Source organism: Abrus precatorius, unplaced genomic scaffold (genome assembly GCF_003935025.1).
Source record: "Abrus precatorius isolate BTA unplaced genomic scaffold, Abrus_2018 Scaffold8, whole genome shotgun sequence".
Taxonomy (NCBI): Eukaryota; Viridiplantae; Streptophyta; class Magnoliopsida; order Fabales; family Fabaceae; genus Abrus; species Abrus precatorius.
Window position 1 is genome coordinate 27,341,674 of NW_020874428.1, and position 12,803 is coordinate 27,354,476.

The following is a 12,803-nucleotide window of genomic DNA, read 5'->3' on the forward strand; positions in this document are numbered from 1 at the left end:
ACAGATCCTTTAATTTGACGAGAGAAAAGGGAATAATTGAATAAGAAAAACAAGAACGTGCATGTTGTACCCAACATATAAACATATGTCAATCACGCATGATGCTACATTGCTACTCTCTGTATTGACATCTGCATGTCTATATGTCTCTATTACTACTGGTGGCAGACGTTTACTTTCAGTGCTTCGCAGTTGTATTCTATCCACTTGTACCTTTTCTTTTTTTTTTTTCTTTTTTGTCGATCTTGCAACTATTTTAAAATACGTTAAATTTTATAAACGTCTAACGTAAAATAATATAATTAAAAGCATTAAAATAAATATAAATGTTGTCATTTAAAGGTGATTTGATTTTGGTTTTCATAGTGTGTATCTAGAAGTAAAATATGTTGAGAAGCATTGAATGCTTTAAATTATCATAAATATATATTAAATGTTTTTATAATTTTGAAACTGAATATTTTCTGAATAAAAAATTCTATTTTTAATTAAAAAATAAAACAAAATATAATTTAATAATATATTTCACCATCATATTATTTTAATAATTTTTTATTATTTAAAATTATTAGTTTAATAAATCACACAACCCCGTTTTTCTTTATCATATCGTTGTTGTTTTGGGCCATAGAGACCTTTAATTGCACTGTTTTTGGGTCCAGAAACTATAACTCTTTTCAGTCAGTCTAGAAATGCCTTGTTTGATTGAAGCGTTTGATATTTGATTCTCGTAAGAGATCCTTATTTGCACCACTTGCTTTTATTATATCACCTTTGTGATTTTTAAAATTTATAAAATTACTTCTAAAATTACTTATAAAAAAATATTAACTAGTTTTTCGTATTTCTTTCTATCTAAATACATTATATTTTTTTCTTTCACATTTTCCGTGGCCTAAACGGACCCTTCTTCAGAATAAGTCTAAAACAATTATGTAATAATAATTATTGGATGTATACAATAATTGATAATTTAATTTAATAAATAAACACCAGAGAATGCTCTCGATTTTAACAATTTCAATTTTCAAGACATGAGTGAATTATGACCCAATATTATTAAATATTATTTGAGAATGATTTATTCTTCCTAGCCTTTAAATATATATTAAAAAATAATAATTAATAAAAAAAAGTATTTTTTAAAAATGTATATATGAATACTATTAAATATATAAAATGAAAAGAGAAAGTGTTTGGAAGATGAGAAAGGACGTTAGGCCCCACATATCTTTCAGTGCCAAGGTGGATTTTCAAAAATTTAGCACCTTTGGGCGTGGGACCCGCAAACACAGGAGACAGCCAGTGACATTTGTCCACACTCAACACTGTCTAATGCAGACACACTAACTACACATACCCTTATCACCATCACCTTGGGCCACCCTCCCCATGTTCATACCCATAACCCATACACTGTATAACACTTTTTATTTCTTTTTTTCTTTTCCCTAATGTCTACCATTTCCTAACCTATGTTTCTAAACATTGCTCTTTTTTTTTTTCTATTTTAAAAAAATCACAAATATTTTTTATTTAATTTTCCACTTTTATATCAACACATTTTTTTAAAATATGTTTATTTATTTGAAAAATTAAAAATACATTAATTATACTATTTATGATTTCTTTTATTTTGGATAATATTTCATATATAATAAATTTTATATGTCACCGAATACAAAAATTAGCTAATGAAATTATTTCAATTTAATTTATGATTTTGAAATCAAGTCTTAATAAATTAATTGTATTGAATATTTGAGAGTTAGTCTATTAATCTATGATTTAGAAAAAAAAATATAAAAAAATATAGTTTAAATTATTTATACTATTAAATGTTATAATATTTAATAAAAATTTATTTTATAAATTTTTATTTTTCACAATGATATATATATATATATTCAAAAAAGTTATGATTTTTAATTATAATTTTATGTTTAGTTAAGGATATTAATTATAATTTATTTTTTAAATAAAAATTATTTGTATTCAATGTATTTAATATTTTATTCATACAGAGAACATTAAAGAAAAGGAATGATTTTAAATAAAATTGCTTGACATGAACAAATTTTCATCTTAGACGCGGAGATGAACACTTGTTCACCCCTACAAGAATGAGAAGCATGAATCGTATTTTCTAGGCTTTGAATTTGAATATAGGGGTGGCAGAAGGTGATAAAATCACGTTCACCCGAAAATCAAGGCTTCTTTCTGTTTCTGTTTATATATCTCAATCTAATCCATGTCACTGTTTATTATTGAATAAATAAAAATAAAAAAGTTGAAAATTAAAAGGGAGTGAGAGTAGGGACAAGTGCACCAAACCATTGTATCTGTGACGAAGATACATACATTTTCTCTCTTTCATTCCTTCCGCTCCTCTTTCTCTCTTTCTTTGTTTGTACAATTCTGAGTTGATCAGGTACGTTTTCCAATCAGCATTCACCATTTTCTTCGATCTGAATTTGTTTCCCTTTTCATTCATCACTGCTCTGTCTTTACCACAATGACTGCGCCTACCTTCGTTCTCGTGTCGGTCAGCTTCCAAATTAAATTATAAAACCTCGCTCTGTGCTTCAACCGATTGTTACGTTTACCGCATGGACATGGTGATGATGATATTGTGTTTTATTTATGTCCACTGGATCGGATGGAAGCGTCGTGGCACGATGAATGATGTTGTTCTGTTTTTCGAAATAGATCATGCTGTGGAAGAAATAAATGAATTTGGAGAAATAAAATTCTTGTTCTATTGTTGAGGAATTTATAATGCTACTAACTGTTTGGTGTTGTTAGGAACTGGGCGGCAATGGTTGTCTTTAGTCACACTTTTAAGGTCGTGTATGGTGCCTCCTGAAGGCTATTGATAAAAAAGCATGCTGCTAATGCTTTAAGATAGTTTATTATTCTTTGTAAGGTCTTGATCAATGGTGTGGCTTAAGCGGAACTGGGTTTGGTGCAGTTGGCAAATCATGCACTCTTGCAAACAGTTCAACAGCTCTGATATGAATGACTGTGTGAATGCGTGAATCCATTAAAAAGTATTGTTTGTTCTAGTGGTTTTTCTTCAATGGAAAATGAGTATAATTACCGATGAGTGAAATGGTTGGCTTGATCCAATCAACCACATTTGCGAACTTTAAACTTTACTTTTAGATGGCGCCAACCTCGATTAACTTTTTAACTCTCCCCCGCCCCAATTTTAGACAATCACTTATCTGTTGTTCATATGCTCGTATCTTTTATTGAATAGTTGTTATTGTTGATTTCTCTGGCTAGGTCTTTGCATATGGGTACGAAATCAGTTGTGGATTTAATTGAGTCTTCCTCTGAAGTTCATTTTTCTGGGTTTCACATGGATGGCTTAGAGCAAAGAAAAGCTGGCACAGAGCAACCGACTACTTCAGCGACTGATATGTATAAACAACCTTTTGTCATAGGTATGTTTTCGGATTGTAAGCCGTCAATGTAGTCAGAAAATCTCCATCTGTCTATTTGTGTCTTGGAAGTCAAAGTTGGTGCATTTACTTTGTCTTGTGTATGTGGGGTCTCATCTCATGTATAATTGGGTACCAAATATACTATCTTAATGGTTTGGTTGCTATAAACTGAGAGATTCCGGACCCCATACGTGGATTGTGCTGTTCTGTTACGGCAGAGAAAATGTCACTAGCCTTACTTTTTGTTTTCCCTCCCTGCTCTTGCATATGGTTCAAATGAGACATTATCTTTTGTGTATCGGCAAAGAGGAACAGAATTACCTTCGAAGACTATCATACTTCAACACCTACTTGTTTTTGTTGGAGCATTGGAATTTCTTGAAACAGCATTATCTGAGAGATAAATGATCAACTCAGACTTCATATTTTTTGTGAAACGAAATCACAGTCATGTTTGAGTAAACTTAAAAATTCACATGAAATGAAAATATGTCACATTTTATTTGTTTGTCCAAGGTCTTGCACCATAATTTAATTTCACCTAAGCAACCCCGTTACCTGGTCGTTCTACAGTTTTGAAAATTGGGGTTACTTGAATGCACAGTTAACATCTAATCATATATGTGTCGTGTATATAAAATGGAGCTCTCTGCGAACTTGCATAGTTACCATTGATGTTTTCTTTGTTTCAAAGTTAGAAGTAAAATCATTGAAAATAAGATTGTAACAAATTTAGATGCCTTATTTTGACATCTTACCAATTTTTGTTAGTTAATAAATGAATTTGGTTTTTGATTGAACTTAATAGCATAGTGTGATTTATGTAGTCAACCTCACTTAGTGGGATAAGGTTTGGTTGTTGTTGTGTTGTATCTATGATTCTAATTCATTTTCTACTTACATTTTTTTTGTGTATGTTACAGGTGTTGCTGGTGGAGCAGCATCTGGCAAGACAGCAGTTTGTGATATGATTATTCAGCAGCTTCATGACCAAAGAGTTGTACTTGTCAATCAGGTGTATTATCAGCTTTCTTTTGTATGTTCATTGTAACATTGAAATTCTGTTGGCTACCATTTATAACACCAAAATTTCTCCACCTCTATTTCTTTTTCCAGTCAGATTTAGTATTCTGTTGTTCTCCCCACCTCTTTTATCATGAACGCATATGTGTTTCAATCTCAAAATTTCCATAAAAAATCAATATTTCCTAACCAACAGAACCATTGTTTGCCGATAAAAGTAAAAATTTCTTTTGATTTCTTCTCTGTTATTTATTTATGTTTTTTTTAACCTATTCCTTTTTTATTTTTAAACATACATTAGTCATTCCTTTGTACTTTTGTCTTATTTTACCATTTTGAGGGGATGTGTTAAAAAATTTGGGTGGATGTTTCTTTTTGTACTCATGATGATACGATGAGCATAATAAATGAATTATTTAATTTACAACAGGATTCTTTTTACCATAATTTGACTGAGGAGGAACTTACAAGAGTACAAGATTACAACTTCGATCATCCTGGTCAGTTCAAGTGTACTCATTAGTCTCTCATTATTATTGGTTTTTCTTTATATTAATATATTATATAGGATGAAGTATGCACTAACTTTATTTGAATGTTTATTTTATTTCCTTTGTTTTAAATCTAGAATTCTGTTTATCCTAATTTTTTTTTTAACAATCAGGTTAGAAAGCCTAAAATAATATTTCATGTTTTAGTATTTTTATGTTTCTCAGGTCTTATAGTTCTCCTTAGATACTTTAATTTCTTGCAGAACAAATTCACTACATTCAATGAGTCCCAACTGCATCTTCCTTACTCTTAGAATCTCTTTTGGAACATCAAGGATGGTGCTGGTGAAAAATTAACTTCTGAAAGATTTAAAGAATAATTTACCTTAACATTAGATGATTAGAGAATAGAGACCTGAAATTAAGTATTAATTTATTGACGTTTCAAACCTAGAATATTCTCAAATTTAGCTTAGAGATAAATATGGTTGGTGAAACTGCGGCATATTTTACATGTCAGAGTGTTGCTTAAATTGTGTTATATGCATTCCAGAGGTAAAACACTTCATTTTATGTGATGAGACTTAAGGACTTAGCTACTGTTAATGGTGAATGTAATACATCTAAAAGTTGTTAAGATAGCAACTTTGATATGGAAAATTTTATGTTTGATTTTTTTAATACATATGTGAATTCTTGGACTGCCATAGCTCCCTACATTATTTCTAATGCATGTTGTTGATATCGTCAGAAGCTTTTGATACCAAGCAATTGCTATGTGTCATGGACAAGTTGAAGCATGGCCAAGCAGTAGATATTCCAAAGTATGACTTTAAGGGTTACAAAAGCGATGTGTTTCCAGCAAGAAGGGTATCTGGGACTTTCATTTTTTTATTAATTGCTTTACTCCTTTTTCCTCAAATGCTTAACAGGCCAAGATTGTAATAGTATTCTATTTTTGAGTTTTGTCATGCTAAAGAATATATTTTTTTGGTCATAGTGCAAGGATAAATTATATTGGTGTAGCATGACAAATATTTTCATATTTGAATTTGAATTTTTGATGCACTAATGATTGCCAAATCATGCAGTACATATTTTTCTGGCCTTTTATCTCCGGTAGTGGGCAAATTTATATGGAATAACAAATCCGTGCTTCCATTTAATGTTGGTTTAATGTGTTTTGCAGGTAAACCCTGCAGATGTTATAATTTTGGAAGGTATCCTTGTTTTCCATGATCCGCGTGTTCGGGCATTGATGAATATGAAGATATTTGTTGACACAGGTCCCTTATTATTTTTGTTCCAATATATATTGTATGTTTTTTGTGACATTCCTTACTTTGTATGGGATCTCTTGTCGTAATCATTTTCCTATTTATCCCATGGACTTATTTTTTCCTCCTTACCTCCTAATCCACATTATGATACAGGAGAGGATAGTGCATATTCTTGATTGTTGTTCATGTTCTATTGACATTCTATATCTTTTTTTTTGTCCATTTTTTTGTTTGTTCCTATTTTATTAATAGTTGCCTGTCTTTCTTCTAGTCATTTTACAAGCATGCATAATTTATATCTTTGTTCAACAACTAAGTTAGGGTATCACTTCACGCTGTGAAATGTTCAGTGCAGATGCGGATGTTCGTTTGGCAAGAAGGATTAAGCGTGATACTGCTGAGAATGCTCGTGATATTGGAGCTGTGCTTGATCAGGTAACTACTGTCAGTTTACCATTATCACATTTTGATTAGTGGTTTTGGTGCCTTCACATTTCCTACATGCATTGCTTTGCAAGACTTTGGAAATGTTATTTTAGTTGATGCTGCTGATAAGCTAATATGCACTTTTGTTGATTAGGAAACTTGTAAATATTCAGCTTTTATGGAATTAAATATTTAAGGAATTATTTTGTCGCTGTCATAATACTAATTAAGCTAATATATATTTTTAATTTTACCATATTTTAGTAACTGATTTTTATAATATACTTGATGCAGTATTCTAAATTTGTGAAGCCAGCTTTTGATGACTTTATTCTTCCCACAAAGAAGTATGCTGATATCATTATTCCCCGTGGAGGAGATAATCATGTGGCTATTGACTTGATTGTTCAGCATATTCGCACAAAGCTTGGTCAGCATGACTTGTGTAAAATATATCCTAACTTATATGTCATTCAGTCTACTTTTCAGGTACCCACTTTTCTCGTTATTAATTGACCTTTTCAATCATTTTATCTTCCCCAGTCCAGCTGGAGCCCCAAATTTGATTTTATTAAAAGTTAAATTATCACATGAATTGCTTTGATGCAGATACGGGGTATGCATACCCTGATTCGTGATTCTCAGATAACAAAACATGACTTTGTATTTTATTCTGACCGTTTGATTCGTTTGGTATGTATGTGGGGTTGTTGCTTTGTTAATTTTAGTGGTGGAATGGCATTTTTTGTCAGGCATTAATGGTCACATTTACCTCACTTGACCAGGTTGTAGAACATGGCCTAGGGCATCTTCCATTTACAGAAAAGCAAGTAATCACTCCAACTGGTTAGTATTTCTTTTTCAATGATGTTTCCTTGACTTGTATTATATGTAACCTTTGAGGATGCATTATTCTCTTCTCATTTCACTGGAAAGGGTCGTAGATGATGTGCCTGTTGGCATCTCTGGTTTCTTAAGCGCTGCCATATTATTGGTACACAAGTGAGAAGTAACATGAGCTACATTTCTTCATCCTTCTAGAAATGTCAAACCTATGTCTTGGACGTCTTGGAAGGACTAAAGATCACTTCTGCAGTCTGAATTCCATGTTAAAGAAATAAAAGAAATGCTTCTTGATAGAATGGGAACCAAAGGTGTTTTATGTTATTGTCCTTGAGAGACACTATCTGTTGTTCATGATGTTAATTGCAGCAATTGCCATACTGGAAAAAAAAAATTCCAGCCTGCAGCTGTGTAGCTGACATTCTTGTTCAGATATTTACAAAATAGAATTAAGTTTGTTTCATGGGTGAACCTTTTTATGGTAACAAATAATTCTTCTCCTTCAATGCAGGGTCGGTATACAGTGGTGTGGATTTCTGTAAGAGGTTGTGTGGTGTCTCCATCATCCGGAGGTATTATTCTAGTCCAAATCAGAAGTCACTTTGGTTTTTGATTAAATATTGTCATCCGTATTAAAATATTTTCTTGAACAATTCAATAAAGAGAAAGATCTATTTTTTATTTGGATTTATGATTACCAAATTGTTTAGATTGCATATATTGCTACTTCTCAAAATCCATCCCTCTTCATATTTTAAGAAACAATCTATTTCTTTCCTGTACTTGGGTTTATGTGAAACTATAATCACTGCAATTTTTTAATAAAGAAAATTTATTGTTTAGAAAAGAATTCTGTCCTTATGAATTTGATATTGATTTAATTTAAGTGGGGAGAGTATGGAAAATGCTCTACGAGCATGCTGCAAAGGAATCAAGATTGGTAAAATTCTTATTCATAGAGAAGGTGACAATGGTCAACAGGTTTGTCATTTTTGTGTGCGCTTGAGTATATGTGTGTTTGTTTTCTTTCACAATCACTAACTTATCCTTTGATTATTGAGCAGCTAATATATGAGAAGTTGCCCAATGATATCTCAGATAGGCATGTATTACTGTTGGATCCTATCTTAGGCACAGGTTTGTCATTCACGTAATGTCTACTTTTATGAATATTACTAATGGTTTAAATATTTGACATTGTGTAAATAAGTAAATGAACTATCAGCAGCCAACTGCAACTTTTAAGTTACACAGCAGTCAGCATAATAAGGATATTTTTTGTTTTGATTAACTTCAGAATATCTTGATCTTTAGGTAATTCGGCTGTTCAAGCAATTTCTTTACTTTTAAGGAATGGTGTTCCAGAGTCAAACATTATATTTCTCAATCTCATATCAGTAAGTTAATATGTCTGTAGTTCCTCTGTATGTCTCGCCAATTTTGTTTCTTACTCTTGCTTTCTTTTCTTATATCTGATGATTTACATAAATGCTCTCAACTTGCCAGGCACCTCAAGGAGTTCATGTGGTCTGCAAAAGTTTTCCGAGAATAAAAATTGTGACATCTGAGATTGACATTTGTTTGAATAAAGATTTCCGTGTCATACCTGGTATGGGCGAGTTTGGGGATCGTTACTTTGGAACTGATGATGATGACCAGCAGGTGGTGGCCCCTTCACAGTAGATATACTTGGGCGAAATCTACAATACTTTTCGGTTGATCATCATTAGTGAGACGTTCACTACAAGATGGCCAAAATTTGCTGAATTAAGACTCTGCTGGGCTCAGTTCTAGTTCTAAATCAATTTTGATCAAAATCCTTTTGTTTTGTTTTACAAATAGATGCATACATGGAATACTCCAAAGCAAATTTTGTGTTACCTTTTATTATTTTACCAGAAATTTTCTTCGAACTTATTCTTTGCCGGATACTGGCTTATCAATATACATGTTTATGAATTCTGAGATTTTTACTTTATATATAGAAATGAATATGTAAATTCTTCAGTTTAGTTTTAGTCCAGTAATACAGTGTCTTGAACACCCAAGTTTGGGTAGGTAGCGGTGTCTTCAATCACTCACAATTGAGAAAGATATTATACGGTGGGGGTAAATTGCATGAAAATATAGGTTGAGGATGGAGCTTGATTCTGAAAAAGGACAAAATGAATAAAATAAAAATAATGTGGCTGAGACAGAGTTCCGCAAACAATCTAACATAATATCCTTTAGGTCGATATCTAATTTGTAAGGCTTGTAATATTGGAAGTAAGCCAGGTCCAGGAGGATGACGGGCAAGACCTTTCCACAAAATTCTATTTTATCTACCATGAGGTGAGTGGAATATACATTATTGAAAAGAATGAACTGCCACGTGGCTAGGGGAAGGATCACTCGTTCCTTTATCCAAGAGTGATAACCTTCGTTAGGCTAATCAATGGACACGTGTTGCTTTTGCATGGGTTGGGTAGATACCTCTTGGTATATTCCTTTGAGATTTATCTATATAGCTTTGGTATTGGCCAAACTCGGTTTTTGTGCTGTCGTCTGTTATCTGTTTCCCGCCATCCAATACCATTTTCAAAGCTTGAACCATGTCTGCCTTTGTTGGAAAGTATGCAGGTACTCTCGTCTCTGATTTTCATAAGGTTACTCATTCTTCTATCTCTACATCTCTCACACACTATCGACGCACCTAAACAAGAAAAATTCTTCTTTGAACTACGAGCTTGTCAAATGTTCCACTTTAAAATACTGACTGATTAATAAGAAGCTAGAAACCGAGAAATGTAGCATAACGGTAGGTTTTCAGAAGTAGTGTTCCCTCAATTTCAATCTTTTTCAAGTTTATGTATTCACTATTCTTTAGTTTCTAATTGGGATGTTATATCCAGATGAGCTTATCAAGAATGCCAAGTACATAGCCACCCCTGGCAAGGGCATCTTGGCAGCAGATGAGAGCACTGGCACCATTGGCAAGCGTCTAGCCAGCATTAATGTTGAGAACATTGAGGCCAATCGCCAAGCCCTTCGTGAGCTTCTATTCACCTCTCCCAATACCCTCCAATACCTCTCTGGTGTCATCCTCTTTGAGGAAACTCTTTACCAGAAAACCTCTGATGGGAAGCCTTTTGTTGAGGTCCTTCAAGAGAACAATGTCATCCCAGGCATCAAAGTCGACAAGGGTGTTGTTGAGTTGGCTGGCACAAACGGAGAAACCACCACCCAAGGCCTTGACTCTCTTGGAGTTCGTTGCCAGCAGTACTACAAGGCTGGTGCACGCTTTGCCAAGTGGCGTGCAGTCCTCAAGATTGGCCCCAATGAGCCCTCTGAGTTGTCCATCCAGCAAAATGCACAAGGCTTGGCTCGCTATGCCATCATTTGCCAGGAGAACGGTCTTGTGCCTATTGTTGAGCCTGAGATTTTGACTGATGGAGCTCATGACATTGCCAAATGTGCTGCTGTTACTGAAACTGTGCTTGCAGCTGTTTACAAGGCATTGAATGATCATCATGTTCTTCTTGAAGGAACCCTTCTCAAGCCCAACATGGTTACCCCTGGCTCTGTTAGCCCAAAGGTAAACAACAATATTTTCAAAATGATTGCAGCCAAAATTGAACCTGAAGCATAGTTAGCACTCAGCAACTCTTATATGTTTTCATATTACTCACATCACATCCATGCATTTTCAATGGTCGAATATTGAATACTTAAAATTATTGTTGTTAGCCGTAGAGATAGAACTTTGAAACGGTAACGAGTACTGTGCCACGTTGATATTTCGTGAAAAAAACATTGCATGTCTATGCAGGTGCCACCTAAGGTGATTGCTGAGTACACAGTTCAAGCACTCCGCAGAACTGTCCCAGCTGCAGTACCAGGGATTGTATTTCTGTCGGGTGGACAAAGTGAAGAAGAAGCCACGCTCAACCTCAATGCAATGAACCAGTTGGAGGTGTTGAAGCCATGGACTCTCTCATTCTCATTTGGGAGAGCACTGCAGCAAAGCACACTCAAGACATGGGCTGGAAAGAGAGAGAATGTTGCCAAAGCTCAAGAGGCATTTCTAGCAAGATGCAAGGCCAATTCTGAGGCTACTCTTGGGAAGTATGCCGGGGGAAGCGGAACTGGGTTGGCTTCCGAGAGTTTGCATGTCACAAACTACAAGTATTAGGCTTCTACACGGTGTTGGGCACTGACTTGGGCTGGGTGCATTCTGCCATATGTATGATGCAGCTTAAGCATTTGCTTCTAATTAACATGCTTATTTTTGGGTTACATATTTTACAAATGTTTTTTCTAATACTTGCTGAAAGGCACGTAACAAGAACATATATAATAGTAAGTTTTTATTAAAAATTACAAGATTCAATGTATTGAGAATATTCAGTGCTACAAATTTTAGTAAAAATTTACTATTTTGATGTTTTAGCGGATATCCTTGAACTCACGTTAAAAATATTATTTTAGAGATATCAATTTGTATTATAGAAGCTTGATAAAAAAAAAAGTGTTTATGTTATAGGAATTAATTTTAATGTCAAACGATGATGGCGTAGCACTCAAATAATTATGTAAAGAGGGAGGCTGGTATATAATCAGAAACAGCAATATATACGTTATAAAATGTAAAATTACTGAACATACGACGGTGGAAAATAGTAATTTATATTAGTCCATGTAATTTTAGCTCCCAAAATTTTCACCATTGCACATTCTTTTAGCAACAGCTAGAACAAAAGGATTTAAAAATAAGGAAAGAAACACGAAATGCTCAAAAGGAAATGTATCCGTTGTACCACCTAGTTACTGCATGCACCTGTTATAAATTAATGATTGCTTAGTTAGCTTAAGAAAATTCGTATAATTATTTTTCTATAAATTTTATTTTGATAGCCCAAAATCCGCTTAGTGGTGCTAACCAGAAGTAATGTTTTGGTGAGTCACAAATCACTAGCAGGACAAGAATATTCTGCTAATATTCCTACTATTCATATGCTTTATTGGCCTCCGAGGGAACTGTATGTGATTAAATTAATGTAAATGTATGCTTCGAAGATTCTGGATCAACAAGACATGATTTTGGGATGTAAGACTCACCTCAATAAATTATGCAACTTTTGAAATTCTAGTTGATACCACGTCAATGATCAATTCTGACAAGTCCTTTTCTGCTTTTCACAATTTGGCTTTCGCTCTTTTATACAGTCAAAAAAGGATTCCAATTAGTGCAGCTGACACAACATAATTAAGGAAACAAAATAAAGTATTAAAAGGTTAGAATTCAATGC

General features: G+C 33.5%; 2 protein-coding genes across 5 annotated transcripts; both read left to right on the forward strand.

The window, feature by feature from the left end:
* The first annotated feature begins 2,354 nt into the window (after positions 1-2,354).
* On the forward strand, positions 2,355-9,472 carry LOC113874888 (uridine kinase-like protein 4). 3 transcript variants are annotated; one of them, XM_027513132.1, is made up of 15 exons: positions 2,355-2,431; positions 3,289-3,449; positions 4,373-4,464; positions 4,903-4,972; positions 5,715-5,833; positions 6,153-6,249; positions 6,599-6,678; positions 6,964-7,158; positions 7,279-7,362; positions 7,455-7,515; positions 8,024-8,084; positions 8,400-8,493; positions 8,577-8,649; positions 8,827-8,909; positions 9,019-9,472. In XM_027513132.1, exons 2-15 carry the CDS (start codon positions 3,299-3,301, stop codon positions 9,193-9,195), a joined length of 1,437 nt encoding a protein of 478 aa, XP_027368933.1. In that variant the 5' UTR covers positions 2,355-2,431; positions 3,289-3,298; the 3' UTR covers positions 9,196-9,472. The 3 variants fall into 3 exon arrangements, 2 of the variants coding, with proteins under 2 accessions (XP_027368933.1, XP_027368934.1); XR_003506102.1 differs by lacking the exon at positions 9,019-9,472 and having other exon boundaries at positions 8,400-8,476; positions 8,827-8,879; XM_027513133.1 differs by lacking the exons at positions 2,355-2,431; positions 3,289-3,449 and adding an exon at positions 3,485-3,578.
* A 577-nt stretch (positions 9,473-10,049) lies between these two features.
* Positions 10,050-12,052, forward strand: LOC113874889 (fructose-bisphosphate aldolase, cytoplasmic isozyme 1). Of its 2 annotated transcripts, none has more exons than XM_027513134.1 (3): positions 10,050-10,134; positions 10,407-11,089; positions 11,324-12,052. In XM_027513134.1, the coding sequence occupies exons 1-3, from the start codon at positions 10,107-10,109 to the stop codon at positions 11,684-11,686; spliced, it is 1,074 nt and encodes a 357-aa protein (XP_027368935.1). In that variant the 5' UTR covers positions 10,050-10,106; the 3' UTR covers positions 11,687-12,052. The 2 variants fall into 2 exon arrangements, with proteins under 2 accessions (XP_027368935.1, XP_027368936.1); XM_027513135.1 differs by having other exon boundaries at positions 10,116-10,160; positions 10,382-11,089; positions 11,324-11,860.
* Positions 12,053-12,803: the final 751 nt, after the last annotated feature.

Bases quoted from the DNA above. Each gene is read 5' to 3' on its own strand.
- LOC113874888 (XM_027513132.1), top strand. From the start codon at position 3,299: ATGGGTACGAAATCAGTTGTGGATTTAATTGAGTCTTCCTCTGAAGTT. The intron at 4,973-5,714 runs GTCAGTTCAAGT...TGATATCGTCAG, and splicing joins TTACAACTTCGATCATCCTG to AAGCTTTTGATACCAAGCAA. The intron at 6,679-6,963 runs GTAACTACTGTC...TACTTGATGCAG, and splicing joins TTGGAGCTGTGCTTGATCAG to TATTCTAAATTTGTGAAGCC.
- LOC113874889 (XM_027513134.1), top strand. From the start codon at position 10,107: ATGTCTGCCTTTGTTGGAAAGTATGCAG. The intron at 10,135-10,406 runs GTACTCTCGTCT...TGTTATATCCAG, and splicing joins CTTTGTTGGAAAGTATGCAG to ATGAGCTTATCAAGAATGCC. The intron at 11,090-11,323 runs GTAAACAACAAT...ATGTCTATGCAG, and splicing joins CTGGCTCTGTTAGCCCAAAG to GTGCCACCTAAGGTGATTGC.